The following is a 16810-nucleotide window of genomic DNA, read 5'->3' as shown; positions in this document are numbered from 1 at the left end:
GGAAGTGGGGCCCGCCTGTGGCTCAGGCCGAGGAGCTCGGGGACAGCGGAAGGCCAACGCAGGCAGCCATCGGGGAAGGGGGACTGCATCCCGCTGGCGACCATCAGGCGGGTGGTGTGATCAGTGTGTCGGAAGCACACCTGGCAGCTGGGCAGAGGCTTGGTGGAGGTGAGCTGACAGATGAGCACGAGGAGGGTGGGCAGGGAGAGGGGGTGGGGCAGGATGGGCGAGGGCAGAGAGGACAGACCCGTTTCCGGCCTGGGGGTCGGGTGGACGCTGACAGAGCTCACGCAGGAGCAGCAGGTACGGGGCAGGCCACAGCCGAGGCGCCCGCGGGCACGGGGGTGCTGGCTCGCAGTGTGGGGGGCCCTTCAGAGATGCTGGGGTGCTGGCGCCAGTTAAAGGAGTGGGTTGATGGGCTCGCGGGGAGGAGGTGAGAGAGGGCTGGAGAGCGGGCCCTGTGGGGGAAGGCCACGGTCAGGAGTGTCCCCTGGGGCTAGGAGCTCAGGAGAGCTCAGTGCAGGGAGGCGCTCAAAGCGACCGAGCCCCGGGCAGCAGAGGGACCCCTCTGTGGGAGGCTGAGGATAAGGACAGCTGGCTGACCTCTGAGCGCACATCCCAGCGCCAGGGGTAGGTGCGCACGGCTCTGGAGCTGAGACAGCACGAGCCACGGGGGAGGCCGCGCAGCACCAGCTGAGGCTGAGGGCCACGGCAGGGTGGGGCCTGGAGAGCTGCGGAAGGTGCCAGAGGCAGGCCAGGGGCCCTCAGAGCCTCCGGCCAGCTCTCCCCTGGGGGCTCCGGTGTGCAGGTTTCTCGGGGGGCATGGGGGAGGGGTGCGGAGGGCCTTCGTCTGAGCCAGGCCTGGGCCACGTGTCAGGTGCCCGCTGATGGGCTCCCTGGGGGCCCTTCAGAGCCAGAGGAGCAGGACAGGCCTGCCTGGGGGCGGTCAGTGACCTAAGCCGCTGCCCATCAGGCCCGAGGCGAGATGATGAGGGTGTCGCAGCCCCCGCCCCCCCATCATGCCGTGCAGTTCCCAGGCACGAGTGGCAGACACCGTGTGACCCAGGCACCACGCGTAACCACCGGGAGCCTTGGGGTCCCCGTCCATCAGCTGGGAATCCCGGCATACAGCTCATGACGTGGCTGGGAAGATTGCAAAAACGGAGGTGGAAGCACCGAGAGAGAAAGATTAGCTGCTGTCGTTAACCTCCACGACCTCCACCCCGAGCCGAGCCCCGCCGTCCACGCCTGTCCTGCTCGCTGCCTCACACTGGCAGTGCCTAGACCCCTCCCCACCTTGTGGAGGAAGTGGCAGTGACGACAGTGATGAAGGGAACACAGAGCGCGGAAGGTCCCATTTATTGTTTAAAGACAGCAGAATGAGAGGAAGGCGTCCTCCTCCCCTGAAACATACCCGTCCTCTCTGCCCTCAGGGCTCAGCACAGGGACGAGACCCTCACACCCCGCAGGTCCCCCAGAGGGCAGCACGCTAGTATGGGGCTGGGGAGGGGAAAGGGACACTTTATGGCAGGCGGGGGAGCTGGGACAGGAGGGGGGACGCGCACCCTCACCTCTTGGCTCCATCCCTCTCCCCTGGGACCTGGTGTTGCCCCCAGACCTGGGGTGGGCTGGCAGACAGGGCTCATGCAACACTGAGTGGGCAGGAGGTGGCACAGAAACCTGGCCCCACTGCCCTCTGGCAGGGCGGGAGGGCTACAAGGGGCCATGCTGGCCACAGCGGGTCCGAACAGAAGTGTCTGCAGTGTACACACAGGAGGGTTGGGGAGGGGCTCCCTCTGTCCCAGGCTGCGCGCGGGGATGAGAGAGGGGAGGTACAGAGGAACTGCCACGCTGGGGGCAGGGTCCAGGTCAGCCATGCCACCTGAGTGGGGCCCCGCATGTGCCAGGGGCTCGGGCTACTCCTTGGCACGGCCAATGATGGTAAGGATATACAGGAAGATGTTGATGATGTCCGTGTACAGGTTCAGCGCAGCAAACACGTACTCTTCCGGGCTCAGGGACAGCTGCTTGTTCCCCAGCAGCAGCTGGGTGTCCACTGCCAGGAACTGGGGGTGGCAGCACGGTCATGTTGAAAGACATCCCACCCTGCCCAGCATCCGCCCACATCGCCCACCCCCATCACTCACGCAGGTGAAGAGCAGAGCGCCGAGTGAGGCGTACACGATCTCCAAGATGCGGTTGCGGACAAAGATGCAGAGGATGGCGAAGACGAGGAGCACCGCCATGCTCACCAGCAGCACGCCCACGCACGACGTGAAGTCGTAGCGCGTCTGAGGGCACAGGGGCACACAGGGCCTGGGTACCGCAGCCCTGGAAGGCCTCTGGGCCCTCAGGACCGGCAGCCCTGCCTCGGGGGGCCCCTTACCTGCATGGAGAAGATGACCACCGTGAAGCAGACGGTTGTGGTGATGCCTACGGCCATGATGACCGCCTCAGTATTGTAGAAGCTGGCGATCATGCCCACCATGTAGGACAGGCTGACGGTCAGGACCGACTGAGGGGAGACGGAGACTTGAGCATGTGGAGCCGCTGCCCCACTCCCGTCCCCCTCTGTCGCTCCAAAGCGTGAGTCACAGGGTGTGAAGGCCTTAGGGTCTGGGGGTTACCAGGGCAACGAGGTTCCAGGGGTGCTTTCGCCGGAAGTCCCCACAGCAGCTGAGGACAATGAGGGAGATGAAGAAGACGGCGTAGGAGACGTAGTAGGTCCAGACGTTCTCCCGGACAAAGCCCTTCACCTCCCCGACGAATGTGAACACGGCCACGGTGGACAGAGTCACGGACAGCTGCAGGGTCAGCACCAGGAACACCTGGGGAGGGAGGCGGCTCAGAGCTCCGGCCAGCACAGCTGCCCACGCTCTCCGCAGCCCCCGTGGCCCACCTTCCGGATGAAGGCCTGTCGGATGCTCTTGTCATCCCAGTTGGTGGCAGGGAAGTCCTGGTTGTCGTAGTAAGATGGGGGACCCTCCTCGTGATAGTTCCCATGCTGAGGTGCTGAGGAGCACGGCGGGCTGGGTCAGTACCCCTCACTGGTGCCAGGAGCCCCTGCCCTCCCCTGCCCCTGCCCCACTACTCACTGCCAGAATCCTGTGCCGGGAAGGCCTGTGGTTGTCCATAGGGGTTGGGGGGAAAGGGGCTCTGTGGATACGGCCCCTGAGGGTAGCCCCCTTGTGGGTAGGGGCCCTGAGGGTAGCCTCCTGGGGGGTAGGGGCCCTGGGGGTAGCCTCCTGGCGGGTAGGGACCCTGAGGGTAGCCCCCCTGGGGGTAGGGGCTGGGGCCCTGGGGATACCCTGGCTGGCCATAGGGGGAAGGCTGGAACGGGGGCTGTGGGTAAGGGGCCCCTGGGTAGGGAGGCAAGGAGGGCTGGGGCCCCCCAGGATATCCAGGGTTGGGGGGAGGATAGCTGTCCGCGGACACCAAGAAACTCTTTTCATGGGACATGGCCTCAGGTTCTGTGGTCTCCCCCTAGAGGACAGAGAGAGAACGGTTAGCCCTGAGGTGACAGGAACCAGCCAGGGGCCTCTCCACCTGCTACCGGGAAACGGGACGGAAGGAGGGGGTTTCGTGACCTTTGCCCCAGGGCTGTCCGGAGCCCGAGCTGGGGGGCCAGGAGAGGCGGGTGGGTATCGGGTGGCTGGCCGTGTGGCTTCAGGAGGGGCCCCTACAGGCCGACCCCAAAGATGGAGGAGGGGATGGACGAGGGGATGACTTTGGCAGCCTCAGGATTTTGGGCTTCTGCCGTTTCTTGCAAGCAACTGGAGGGGCCGTCTCACCGCTGCTGGCCTCTCCGGGTCAGAGCTCAGTGCGGGTCGGGGCTGGGGGCGCGGTCGGGGAGGTGCGGGGGTGTGCCCGGACCCTCCCCTTCACATCCCGCCCCTTAAGCAGCTTTAAGGGGCCAGAGCCGGCGGCTATTTCTATCCCAGGAAATCCCCACGCCATCTGTGACCAGCCAGAACCCTGACCCCCCCCCCCTCCAAGAGCAGGGCCCTAGCGTCCCTCGCTCCAGGGGTGGGGGCAGCAGGCCTGGATCGGCTGCCGGCTGCCGGGGTGCCTGCCAGCGGGGTACGCCAGGAACAGCGGGTTGCGGGGGGATGGGGGGGTGGGGGATGGAAGCGACCAGAGGGCGTGCGGGGGAACAAAGCGGACGTGGGGACGAGGCGGGTGGTGGCGGCGGCCACGGAACCCGCACCGAGGGCGGGGTGGGCCCTCCTGCCCGTTCGGGGGGCCGCTCGGACCGCCCGTCCGGCTGTCGCCGCAGTGCGCCGCCCCCGCTCGCCCTGGGCCCTCCGGCTTCCCGGCCCCGCCGCCACCGCCCCCCGGCCCCCGCGGGCCGCGCGCCCGGCGGGACCGACTGACCCACCGCAACGCCTGTCTGCTGCGCAGGGCCCGCGCGGGGGCGGCAGTGGCCGGCCGGCTGAGCGAGTAGACGCGCTGCTGGGCTAGGGCCGGGGACTCACCAGTCGCGCGAGTCGCCTCAGGCCTGTGCGCCCGGTGTCCGCTGCGCGGCCGCGCAGTCGACGGCCGCTGTGCCCGCGCCCGCACCCGCACCCGCTCCGTGGCCGGCTGGGCTGGGCTTGCGCCTGCGGCTCGGGAGACGCAGCGGGGCCTTGTGACGGGGCGGGGCCGGCGGTGCGGGGGCGGGGCCGTGGGCTGGGCTCCGCGGGGAACGCGGGGGCTTCTCCCGGATGGACCCTACCCGACTGGGTTTCCCTGCTGGCTTCTTTCAGAGCCCCAGGCCCGAGACCCGCGTCCCGTCCTGTCCGCTGAGGGGTGGCCTTGGGCCGTGAGGGCTGTAGACCTCTGGAGGCTGAGAGCTAGCCTCTCCAATTTGGGTCAGGGAATTTTGAGAAATTTATTCCTAAATCTGGGATTTGCTAAGTCTGACAAGCACTCTCCATCCCTCCTTGGCCTTAAAACTCCGCTTCCCCTTTCATCCAGGTCTATTCCAAATCAAGAGGCCTAATTCTTTAAATGCTCTATCCTCTCTAGGAAACTAGTCCAGGTCCCTACTAGACCAGTTATCCTTACTTGTCTTGATCACAGTACCACAAGCTGTAAGGGTGGCATTCTTAGCCCTGTTTCGCTGCTAAGGGGCTGAGGCTTAGAGATGCCCCAGGACTGGAGGCCAAGTTAAATTCCCTCGGCTTCAGCGGTCCTGAGGAAGTGCTGCCTGCCACCTCCAGGGACATCCCTGCGACGTGGTCCCCTGGAGCCCTCTGCAGGAGTGCCTGTCCACCTGGGGCCTAGGAATCTTACTGTACTTTCCGGCCTTTTGGACAGTGGCCTCTCCCAGGCCCAGCAGTGATTGGGAAGAGGCTCTGTCCTATGCAGCTGGTGTGCTGGTTCATCGTTGAACGGCGGGCCCCAAGGAGGGCAAACCCTGATCTGTACCTTTGCAGTTGTCCTTCATATAAATACCCCATGGTGGCTGATTTCAAGCGACCACCAGTTTAACAACTGCTTCACAAAGACTCCTGAAAATTGAACAGTGTAGTCATGATGTGAGTTGCTCCAGCACACTGCTGCCTGTGGTAGCAGGGATTGGTGTAATAAGTAAACTATACAGTATATTAGAAGAGGATGAGTTCCATGAGAGGAGAAAATATAGAGCAGGCAGGGATGACTTCAGGTTTTGTAGAACTAGAAGCTCATACAATTTGAGGGGTCTTTTTTTAAGAAAACTAATTTAAAATGACAAATGTGAAGTTGAGGCCAGGGCCCTAGGAGGGGCCCGTGCAAGTCACAGTTCCTGACGGAGGATGGGGGATGCAGGAGGGATGCAGCAGAAGGGACTGGGGCCCGGTCAGTCCAGCCTGGCAGGTCCTCCAAAGGACTCTGGCTTTACTGTGGACCCAGCTGTAGCAGCTGTCGGTGCCACTTATAAGGCTCACGCTGCCCTCTGTTGAGGAGGGACAGTGCGAGTGGGCAGGAGTGGCAGAGAGAGATCAGTTAAGAGGTCAGAGTAGTGATCCAGGCAAGAGATGATGGAGGCTCAGATCAGGGTGGGGGCAGCCAGGGTGCTGGGTGTACAGCTCGGGGCACAGACTGGACAGGTCCTCAATTCCTTGGAGGAGTAGCAGGGCTGGAGGCTGGGTTTTAGTGGCTGAGGGATAAGTGGGAGGTGCGAGATGGAGAGCAGTGGGGGGCACAACTCTCTGAGAGGCTGGAAGCCAATGGAGCACAGGCAAGGGGGGTACTCGGCGGCAGCAAGAGGGATTGTGGACTGTAAAGGTGCAGCTGAGCATGAGGCTCCACGTCCCCTCTGTCACGGGGGTGTGCTGCAGCAAGGCCCGTGAGCACAGCATCAGCCCCTTCTGGGGTCAGCCTTGGTGCCACCGCCACCTCCGAGGACAGTGTAGGCTGGGGAGGCGGGGAGGAAGCTCTCGTAGGTCAGGAGTGGGAACTGCCGACCCACCCTCGCGGGATGGGAGGTCGGTCCCCTGTGTGTTGTTTAAGGGTGAGTGCGGGTGCCGTCACCCAGCTTGCTGGGGCGAGTTGAAAGCCAGCCGTAGCCAGGCCGGCCAGAGCCCCAAGGTGCTCGTGCAATGGGGGAGGGTAACACGGAGGCTTGAGGTCTTGAGTGGAGGGCGATGATTCGAGCCCCCCATGTGGATTTACCAGGGAGGGTGACTGGCCGTACTGAGGTTCACAGGGCCAGGCCCACGGGAGTGGAGGACCGTGAGCCTACACGCGCCCCACCCTGCCAGCCACTGGGCTGAGGTCAGACAGGTGGGGCGGGTGGGCTGGGCAGAGGGCTGAGGAGCTGGGCGTGGGGCTGGAAAGTCCTGCAGGAGGGGCCGGAGAAGGGAAGCACCCGAGAGGCAGACGCTCTCCCTGGCACTGTGGGCCCCTCCCTCCCTCCGACGGTTTCGCTTTTGTTTTCTTGTCCCAGCCCTTTGGCTTTAGGGCGAAGGGGAAGGAGTCCGGCTGAAGGCCTAGGCTGCGGCGGCCCAGGCAGCTGGGGGAGCGTGAGTGCAGGATGTGGGCCAGCCCCACAGTGAGGGGGGTGCCAGGGAACGCTGCTCAGGGGCCTGCGAGGGGTGAGGCGGGGCTGTGGGCGGCTACCCCACCTGTTCCTTCGGCCCAGGCTGTGATGATGGGCGAGGAAGAGGCGGAGCTGGGGGCAGCCGTGGAACTCAGAGGCCTGCCCCCCGATGTCCCAGACGAGCTGCTCACGCTCTATTTCGAGAACCGTCGAAGCTCTGGGGGTGGACGTGTGTCGAGTTGGCAGAGACTTGGCCGCGGGGGCATCCTCACCTTCCAGGAGGCTGCAGGTGAGTGGACCCATTCAAAGGGGCAGCCTGGGCCCCCACCGGCCGCCGGCCCTGACACCCCCTCCCCCTGCCTGCAGATGCAGCGAGGGTCTTGGCCCAGGAGGAGCACACTCTGCACGGCGCTCGGCTGAGCCTGCGGCCAGCCCCACCACGCGCCCCTTCGCGCCTACTGCTCCAAGGGCTGTCTGCTGGCACGGGACCCCGGCACCTGGAGCAGTATGTCCAAGCCCTGCTTTGTGCCGCAGGGCAGCCAGTGCAGCCGTGCCGTGCCCTGGCCAGTCCCCGACCAGACCGGGCCCTGGTGCAGCTGCCCAAGCCCCTTTCAGACGCAGGTGAGAGGCGGGATCGGGGCAGACGCGCCTTTCAGGGGAGATGCCCCAGCTGACTTGCACCCTCCCCACAGAAGCCCGCGTCCTGGAGGAGCACGCCCAGTCCCTGGGCCTGAAGGGGGCTGAGGTCTCCCTGGCCTGGGTGCCTCAGGCCCGGGCGGTGCGTGTCGTGGGGGGCATCCCCCCTGCAGACCTGCTGCTGCTGGAGCTGTACCTGGAGAATGAGCGCCGCAGTGGCGGGGGGCCCCTGGAGGGCGTGCGCAGCCTGCCAGGGCACCTGGGCACCATCGCTTCCTTCCAGCAGTGGCAGGGTGAGTGGGGCTGGACAGGGCGGCCCACCCTCCCTATACCTTGGAGCCCTGACGACTTCTGTCCTTTCCCTTCCTCCAAGTGGCCGAACGGGTGCTGCAGCGGGCCCACCAGCTGCAGGGTTCAGAGCTGATCCTTGTCCCCCACTACGATGTCCTGGAGCCCGAGGAGCTCAGCGAGCACACCAGTGGAGGGAGCCGCTTGGCCGAGTTGGGGCCTGGGGCCCCCAAGCATGCTCTCCTGGAGGCTGGAGGGCCAGCAAGGGCACAGAATTGTGCAGGGAATGTGACACTGGGCTCTGAGGAGGCACCGGGGCAAACAGGAGCCTTGCTGAGGACAGGGCATCTCTGGGACAGGTCCTCTCTGGGACAGGCCAGGCCAGTGAGCTCCAGGCCCGTGGGGTCTTCAGAACAGGAGGGGTTGGTGAGCCCGGGGCCTACGGGGTCTCCAGGCCCAGAGGAGATTGCCGTGGAGTCTCTGGAGCAGGTGGTGTCAATGAGCCTGGGCCCTGTAGGGTCACCGAGGCAGGAGGGCCTGGTGGAGACAGTGCTGCCGATGGAGCTGGGAGCAATGCGCTTCATTCAACTCTATCATGAGGACCTTCTTGCTGGCCTGGGAGACGTCGCCCTCTTCCCACTCGAGGGATCAGATACGACTGGATTTCGGGTAAGCGACCCCTGAGGATTCCTCACCTCTACTACTGGGGGCTCTGGGTGCCTCTCCTGTGCCCCAACCTGCCAAGTGCTCCTCCTCACCCCACCCCGTGGTCCTGCAGCTCTGCGGAGCCCTGGCCCCATGCCAGGCAGCCGAGGAGTTCCTGCAAAGTCTGCTGGGCAGCGTGAGCTGTCACATGCTGAGCCTGAAGCACCCAGGCAGTGCCAGGTTCCTGCTGAGCCCAGAGGGGCAGCACCTTCTGCGGGGGATGGAAGCTCAGTTCCAGTGCGTCTTTGGGACAGAGCGTCTGGCCAGGGCTGCCCTGGACACAGACCTGGGAGAGGTAGACATGGAGCCCTCCCCTCCCTTCCCCTCCCCTTCTTCACTCCTCAGCCCCCCCCCGTACCTCCTCCACCCTTGCTCAGAGGCCTGGGAGGGGTATGTGTCTGGGGGGTACTGGCATTCTTTCCCAACAGGTGGACCCCACTGAGGCCCTACAGGTGCTCCCTGGCCACTCCCACACCCTGTGGCCTCCAGACAGTACAGACGGTGGCCAGGAGAATGTGAGCCTAGGTAGGGCTCCCGGGGGACCCCGGCACATCCTGCGGCCCTTTCTTGACCTCACCCCCTGCTGCTCTGCCCTGTGACCGTATACCCTCTAACCCCGTCTCCATCTTCCACCCGGCCCCTGACTAGTCCTCTCCTTCAGCCCCATCCTGGCTGGACTTGACCCCTGACCCGGTGCCTCTCCCTGTCCCCAGAGGAGGTCCGAGAGCTGCTGGCCGCCCTGGAGGGCCTGGACGGGGAAGACTGGCTGCCACTGGAGCTGGGGGAGGAGGAGCCCGCGGGGCAGCCGGAGGAGGAGAAGACTCCCAGGGCCGGGGAGGGGCCCGTGGCGCCCCGCACCGGGGTGCCTGGGCGGCTGCAGGAGGAGGCTGAGCTGCAGCTGGCTCTCTGCCGCTCGCTGGGGCCACAAGGCCAGGTGGCCGAGCGGGAGGAGGCTGTGGCGCTGCAGTGGGCCCTGGCCCTCTCCCTCCAGCCGCCCCCGCTGGAGGAAGAAGCGGAGCCCCGGGGTGGGGGGCCTGGCGGCTGGGCCCAGCTGGAGGTGCACGCGGCCTTCGAGCAGGATATGGATGAGCTGGGCCGGGCTCTAGAGGCGGCCTTGGAGGTGCACCTCCGGGAGGAGACGGTGGGGCCCCGGGGCTGCGTGCTGCCCGCGGAGCTGTGCGCCCGCCTGGAGCGGCGCCACGGCGTGAGCGTCGCCCTTCGTGGTGACCGCACCGTCCTCCGTGGCTTTGGGACCCAGCCCACCCGTGCGGCCCACCACTTAGCAGCGCTGTGGGCTGGCCCCCGGGATCAGAGCTTGGCCTTTCCCTCGGAGGCTTCGGGCCCCACTTGTGAGTCTGCAGCCCGCATGGGGGAGGGCAGGGTGGACCGGTGCCCCAGGCATGGCCCACACGCCCTTTCTCCCTGTGTGTCAGTGCCACAGCAGAGGCCGAGGGAGCCCTTGGGCAGGCTGGAGTGTGTGGCCGAGAGCAGCAGTGAGTTCCATACGGTAGTGCAGGCCTTCTACGACACACTGGACGCTGCCCACGGCAGGATCCGTGTTGTCCAGGTGAGTCCACGCCCTGCCTTGCCAGCCTCTGGCCTCCTGGGCTCCTGGCACCATCTTGGCCTTGCAGAGCCTGTGGGCTATCACTCTTGCCTACGTCAGGATCGGCTGGCCAGAAGCTGCCCAGCAGGCTGAAAGCTGTTCGGGGGCAGGGGAGCACCAGGGCTCCACAGCCCCATTCCCTGCCCGAAGTGTGTTCACGAGTGTGCGGCCAGAGAGACAGAAGGCTGTAGAGCTTAGGGGGTCCCAGCACAGGTCCCCACTTCGCCGGTTACAGCCCGATGCCGGCCAGTTTCTTCCTCTAGAACATGGGGTGGTGATGCCATCTCGTGGCTACTGTGAGGATGACTCATTCCCCCAGTTGTCCCGGGTGCTGTTCTGGGGCCCGTCTGCCTCCCAAGGGGTCTGCTCCAGCAGGAAGAGGGCTGGCTGCAGCGAGGCAGCCTCCTGCTACATTTTCACTTGTTGAACGTGGCAACTCTGAGCACGGTTGGGTTGCGGAAAGGGCTGGGCACCACGGGTGGGGGACCCGAATGAAGCTCTGGGAGCCCCAGTGAGCCCTGGCCACCCAGGCAGGTGGGGAGCTGAGGCTGAGAAGGAGGGGCTCAGAGGCGGGGTGCTGGAGGCAGTGAGGGCGGGAGCGCCTGCAGGGCCGGAAGGAAGGACTGAGGAGGGGCTGTGCGCCAGGCAGGGGTGGAGAGCGGCGGGAGGTGAGAGCTGGGCCGGGCTGAAATGAGCTGGCTGCGGAAGCGAGGGGGCAGAGAGGAGCTGGAGCAGAGTGCAGGGCTGAGTGCTTCCGGCTCAGGGGAAGGAATCTCGGGGCGGTGGAGAGCTGGGCTCACGGTGCGGGGGAAGCCAGGTGGCCCTCTTGACGCACCAACTTGTGGGTGGGTGGGCCTGGGGGCAGGGGGCGGTGAGCAGCAATAGCAACCCGGATCTGTTCAGATACGCAGACCCTCACGCCTTTCCCAGACCGGGCCCAGTCCGCCACCAGCAGCACCACCACCGCTTTCCTGGGGATGACCACTGTAACTCTGGGTGGACTTAGCAGCTGTCACTTCTGCACTTGGAGAGAGGAGGACGCCCTGCACTCATGCCCCGTGCTCCTCCCGAGGCTCTTTTAGTCAGTCACGTGCGCTTGATTCTTCTAGCAGGACCTTTGTGACTTTGCGTGGTACACTTGAGTCTTTTTTCCACTTAACGATTTTAGAGACTGTTTCTTGCCTCCCTGCATGGAAGATCAGGAGAATGGGCTTCCCTTCCCCCTTTCACCTCTTCCTCCCTCTTCCATCTCACAGTTTGGCCAGTGACATTACTTTTAAGTTGGCAAGGTTGACAAATGTCATCTTCTATTCTGCATGGCACGCTTCTATTCCAAGCATGAAGCTCCAAACTTGGGCCATAGGTTGATCGAAATATAATGACAATGAACAAATATTTACCACTGGACCAGAGAGGAAAGGGGGAAATGAAAAACCTAGTTATTGAAACCATGTTGCATGAAAGAGAATATTCTAGGATTCAAGGACTAATGGCTCTTTTTTTTTATAATAGACTTATTTTATTTATTTATTTTATAGGCTGCGTTGGGTCTTCATTGCTGTGTGCGTGGGCTTTCTCTAGCTGCAGCGAGCTGGGGCTACTCTTCGTTGCAGTGCACGGGCTTTTCATTGCAGTGGCTTCTCTTGTTGCGGAGCATAGGATCTAGGCCTGCAGGCTTCAGTAGTTGTGGCATGTGGGCTTCAGTAGCTGTGGCGCATGGGCTTAGTTGCTCCGCAGTATGTGGGATCATCCCGGACCAGGGCTTGAACCCGTGTCCCCTGCACTGGCAGGCAGATTCTTAACCACTGTGCCACCAGGGATGCCCAACTAATGGCTCTTGATTTTGTTTACTTTCTTCGTTCTTCTCTGTGGTGCTTGGCTGCTGGCTTACTCTTGGTGACCGTGTCACCTTCTTGCATAGATTCCTTTTCTGTGTAGTAGAAGTATCTCCTTGAGTGAGTAGTCAACATTTTGGACTTTTAAATGTATTTTGCCTTTTGCAATTAGAAGTAATTTGCAACTATAATTTGATATTGGTATTTTTTTCAAACAAAAGATGCTATGTGTTTATTAAGACATTTCTGTTAACTTAAGCACAGCTGGTTCTTGCATACCTTAATCTGTCCTTATTTTGTCCTCACCATTAATAGTTTGGTTGGATATAGGGTTCAAGATCAAAATATGTTTTCCTTCAGATCTTTTGAGAGACTTAACTCTTTTTGTTTCCTCCTTAAAATTTTTTGTTCTTGGAAAGGCAAGAAAAAAAATCCTTCTATGGTCTCTTAGCATCCAATATTGCTGGTGAGGACCCCAATATGAAAACGTGAGGTTTTTTTCCATGACTATATGTCGACTTTGGGGTGTGTGTGTGTGCACGCGTGCGTCTGGACGCTTGTAGACTTCTCTTTCACTTTGAAGGTTGAAGTTTTCCCATCAGGTAGGTGCCTTTCCACATTGTCTTTGGCATTTTATGGCAAGATCCTTTCCATCTGAAGATGCTCCCTTCAGCTCAGGCCAACTGTCTTCCATTAAGTCCTCACTTGCTCCCATCACCTGTTGGGTGTCTTCTTATGGAGCTCCTATGACTCAGATCATAGAGCTCCTCCCCCCTCCCTCATCTGTCCTCTCACAGTTCCCAACTCTTTTCTTTAGCTCTGCACTCTGAGTCACTTCCTGAACTCCATCTTCATCATCTTATTATTATCCACACCCACTGGATGCAGTTCAGCAATTCCATTCTTAATGTAAGAACTCTCTAATTTTCAGACTGTTTCTTTTTCACAGTAGGTCGTCTTGTTTCATGGATATAATATTCATTTGCATCCCTCTGAAGTGACTAGTTATAATTTCTTTAGAAACTTTTTGGGTCCCTGAGTTGGCTCCTCTTCGGTTGACTACTGGGTTGGTCACCTTGGTCTCCCATCACTGAGAGGTCCGGGGCATCTCCTGGTGTTGGGAGTGAAGTCCTGTGGGCAATGCAGGCGGGCGGCTCAGCTTTTCTCTGCAGAGGCCTGGCTGTGGGTGCAGGGTTCTGGTGAGTGGATGGGTTGCCTACCCGCAGACCCCCCTGGAAGCCCTCCAATGCCACTTGGGGCTCCGTGGAGGTGGCGAACGTCCGCCTAATGTCTGCTACTGGGCAGAGCATGACAGGAGCTGTGAGGTCTCCCCAGGCCCTGAACTCCTCCAGGAGAGGGCTCTTGATTTCCGGGCTCAGCCCTGTGCCCTGTGGCCCAGGGGATACAATAGCCTGGTTCTGACCAAGGCCGCCCGCAGGTGGAGCGTGTGTTGCACCCGCTGCTGCAGCAGCAGTACGAACTGCACCGGGAGCGCCTGGAGCAGTGCTGTGACCGGCGGCCGGTGGAGCAGGTCCTGTACCACGGCACGTCGGTGGCCACCGTCCCGGACATCTGCGCGCACGGCTTCAACCGCAGCTTTTGCGGCCGCAACGGTGAGGCCTGGGTCCCTGAAGGGGCGCGGTCTCTGCCCACCGTAACCACCCTGACCCCCGTGCCTACCCCCCCGCAGGCACGCTCTACGGACAGGGCGTGTACTTCGCCAAGCGCGCCTCCCTGTCGGTGCTGGACCGCTACTCGCCCCCCGACTCCGAGGGCCACAAGGCGGTGTTCGTGGCGCGGGTGCTGACCGGCGACTACGGGCAGGGCCGCCGCGGGCTGCGGGCACCCCCCCCGCGGCCCCCCGGCCACGCGCTCCTGCGCTACGACAGCGCGGTGGACTGCCTCCCCCGGCCCAGCATCTTCGTCATCTTTCACGACACCCAGGCGCTGCCCACTCACCTCATCACTTGCAAGCACATGTCCCGGTCTCCCCCTGGAGACCCCCCTGAGCTCTTGAGCAACTCCCCAGCCACCTAACCCTAGAGGCCCCGCCCCCTCGGCCCAGCCGCTGGCCTCCTGCTCCCCAGGCTCCCCGCTCCGCACAGCCCCACCGCCCCCTCCCCCGCCCGAGCTGCCCCCGGGGGCGCCCCTGCCTCCTGCAGTGGTGCCCATAGGGGCGACCGGGCGAGGACGGCTTGGGCAGTGTTCCCCGCCCCCACCCCCACCCCGGGCCGGCCCAACCACCAGGGGTCAGCAGAGCCCAGGAGGAGGGGGGCCGGCCCTCGCCCAGGCGCGACCGTGTTGTTTGAATAAATGTGTACGTGAAACCAGGCGCGGGGGACCTGCGAACTTCGGGTCCGACCTGTTTGCGGGGGTGGCTAGGGGCGGGGGCCGGGGCGCAGAGTCCGCTGGTGCTTTGGGGAGGCCCTGGGCAGCCGGCAGAGGCCGGACCCGGCGCGCACCCGAGCGACCCCGCGTCGCCTTAGTGTCACGCACGCTCCGCTTCCCTAACGACGTCTCCTTGCCGACCGCCCCGCCCTCTGCGCGCGGGGAGGGGGCCGTACCGGGCAGTGGGGGTGCGCGCGGAGGACGGTACCCGGGAAAAGCCGCGCTCGCGCTCAGGCCCCGCGCGCACTCGGACGCAGGGGCCGCACGGGCGGCGCTCGGTTCGCGGCCGGGGCGGGGCTCCGGGCTCGCCCCGCCCGCGCAGCCTGCGCAGCTCTCCCGGCAGCAGCCGTCCGGCCGCACTGGCCGAGCCCAGCGGAGCTGAGCCACCGGGCACGTAAGACCGGGGCCGGGACAGAGAGGCGCGCGGCGGGCGGGAGCCGCGGGGTGGGGTAGGGGGTCTCCCTCCGCAGGCATCGCGGAACCAGAGGCTGCGTCGCTGCCCATCCTCCCTCGGGAGGACGCCACCTCCGCGCGCGGAGACTGCGGAACTGGACGGGCGGTGCCCGGGGTGTGGGCAGGAAAGGCGGCTGGGGTGGTGCGGCTGGCGGTGGGGCGCCGGGCGGGGGGCTGGAGCGGAGGCGCCTTGCGGACGGGCTGTAGGGGGCGGGGCAGGGTGGCCCCCAGCTCGGTGCCCGCCGTCTCCTCCCCAGCCCTTAGCCTAGGGGCGGAGGCACAGAGCCCACATTGTGCCCCCGCGCCAGCCCGGCCCCGCCGGGACAGAGCCGCATTCACCTCCTGCACGGCAGCGCTTGTGGGGCCCGGGAGCTGAGGGGCGTGCACGCGCGGGTGTGGGTGCCCCGCGGCAGCTCCGCGCAGGGCGGGCTGCTGGAGGGGCAGCCCGGGCTCCCACCCAGCCTTGCGGCAGCACAGCTCCCGCGGCCCACGCTGATGCGGCTCTGGCTATTTATAGGCGTTCACTGCGGAGACCGAGGTGGGACTGCGCGGGGGCTGGGCTGGGGTAAGGCGACGGGGAGCGCTATTGGCTCAGACAGCTTGGAGGTAGAGCCAGTGTGCGAGGTGCGGGGTCTGGGAGGGGAGGGGCAGCAGCCAGTGCTTCCTCATGGCCTGGCTTGCTTGCTGAGTCGAGGAGTAGAGGAGATGGGGTCCAGGTTTGGGATGGAGGGATCGGAGGCCAGTGTCCGAGTGACGGGGTGGAGGGGGGATCTGTCCTCTGATTGGGTGAACCCCTGGGTGACAGCGTGGAGGGGTCAGTGTTTGGGTGACTAAGAGAAGAGAGTGGCAGTGAATGTTGGGGGGTGGGGGGTATCAGTGTCCCAGTGATAGGCTGGAGGGAGTGAGGTCAATGTCTGGGGGGGGGGGTCTCCGTGTGGGTATCGGAGGAATGAGCTGGAGCAGGTGAGGCCAGCTGTGGATGGCTGCAAAGAGTTGTCCGTGTCTGGGTTGAGAGGGTCGGGGTTCAGTATGTAGATGAAGCGGGACATAGGAGCGGTGTGGGTGTCAGTGTCCAGATGACAGGGTGGATGGGGGGGGTCCATGTTTAGGTTAAGAATGTGGTGGTCGGTATGCAGTATCCCCCCCATACACGGTGGTGTGACACCCCCTCCCCCCCTGCTCCCTCTCCAGGAGGCCATGTCAGGCGAGGACCACGAGGTTCGGGCAGTGGTTGAGGATGGCTCCAACGGAGGCAGTGGCTCGCCCAGCCCTGGGGACACACTGCCCTGGAACCTGGAGAAAACACAGCGGAGCCGGCTAAGCGGAGGTGGCCCTGGGGGGAATGGGAGTGTCTTGGACCCTGCCGAGCGGGCAGTCATCCGCATTGCAGGTAACGACGCTGAAAAGCTTCGTCTATTCAATTCATAAACATTTGCTTGTTGACTGAGCACGTGCTGTGTGCTCTGTGCAGGTATAGGACTGGGATGAGAGACGTGAGGGTGATCTGCGGGTCAGAGAGGGCCTCTCCTGTCCCAGGTGGTTGCAGACAGCACAGCGCCACCTGCTGGCTCCACCCGGTCAGCTGCATGAGGCCTGAGGTTGAGCTTGCTGAGCTGGCACCATCATTGGTCTCAGGACAAGGGTCCAGTGCCCAGATGTGATGATGACACTTTCTTGAGATCCTGCGGCAAAGCCGCCTTCGAGGCCCCTGGTCTTGGCTGCCACCATGGGGGTGGGGTGGGTAGAAGCATATAGGAGCAGGACAGGAGGGGCCATCTGGTTGGCGAGAGCCTCAGCCCCTCCCTGAGCCAGGGTCCGGCCTTGCCCTCTAGTAGCTGCCATTCTTGCGGGGAGGATGGGGAAGGCCCAGTGCAAGGCCCCTGACAGTGTCGGGCT

At 63.7% G+C, this 16810-nt stretch overlaps 2 protein-coding genes across 2 annotated transcripts; one reads left to right on the top strand and one right to left on the bottom strand.

Moving 5' to 3' along the window:
- Positions 1-1713: 1713 nt before the first annotated feature.
- On the bottom strand, positions 1714-4518 carry GRINA (glutamate ionotropic receptor NMDA type subunit associated protein 1). The gene is made up of 7 exons (XM_060127674.1): positions 4379-4518; positions 3096-3483; positions 2900-3012; positions 2628-2828; positions 2387-2515; positions 2148-2291; positions 1714-2066 (listed from the first exon to the last, which is right to left on the bottom strand). The coding sequence occupies exons 2-7, from the start codon at positions 3457-3459 to the stop codon at positions 1917-1919; spliced, it is 1101 nt and encodes a 366-aa protein (XP_059983657.1). The 5' UTR covers positions 3460-3483; positions 4379-4518; the 3' UTR covers positions 1714-1916.
- Positions 4519-7000: 2482 nt separating this feature from the next.
- PARP10 (poly(ADP-ribose) polymerase family member 10) lies at positions 7001-14404 on the top strand. Its single transcript, XM_060127673.1, has 10 exons — positions 7001-7292; positions 7370-7624; positions 7696-7932; positions 8013-8596; positions 8706-8927; positions 9061-9157; positions 9346-9981; positions 10066-10199; positions 13512-13686; positions 13764-14404. The coding sequence occupies exons 1-10, from the start codon at positions 7112-7114 to the stop codon at positions 14108-14110; spliced, it is 2868 nt and encodes a 955-aa protein (XP_059983656.1). The 5' UTR covers positions 7001-7111; the 3' UTR covers positions 14111-14404.
- Positions 14405-16810: the final 2406 nt, after the last annotated feature.

The sequence above is a fragment of the Lagenorhynchus albirostris genome, chromosome 17 (genome assembly GCF_949774975.1).
Source record: "Lagenorhynchus albirostris chromosome 17, mLagAlb1.1, whole genome shotgun sequence".
NCBI lineage: Eukaryota > Metazoa > Chordata > Mammalia > Artiodactyla > Delphinidae > Lagenorhynchus > Lagenorhynchus albirostris.
This window is presented reverse-complemented; position numbering and strand designations above follow the sequence as displayed.

Coding starts and splice junctions, on each gene's coding strand:
- GRINA (XM_060127674.1), bottom strand. CDS start 3,459: ATGTCCCATGAAAAGAGTTTCTTGGTGTCCGCGGACAGCTATCCTCCC. Junction 2,829..2,899: donor GACAGGCCTTCATCCGGAAG/GTGGGCCACGGG, acceptor CTCCCTCCCCAG/GTGTTCCTGGTGCTGACCCT. Junction 2,292..2,386: donor TGGTCATCTTCTCCATGCAG/GTAAGGGGCCCC, acceptor CTGTGCCCTCAG/ACGCGCTACGACTTCACGTC.
- PARP10 (XM_060127673.1), top strand. CDS start 7,112: ATGATGGGCGAGGAAGAGGCGGAGCTGGGGGCAGCCGTGGAACTCAGA. Junction 8,597..8,705: donor CAGATACGACTGGATTTCGG/GTAAGCGACCCC, acceptor GTGGTCCTGCAG/CTCTGCGGAGCCCTGGCCCC. Junction 8,928..9,060: donor TGGACACAGACCTGGGAGAG/GTAGACATGGAG, acceptor CTTTCCCAACAG/GTGGACCCCACTGAGGCCCT.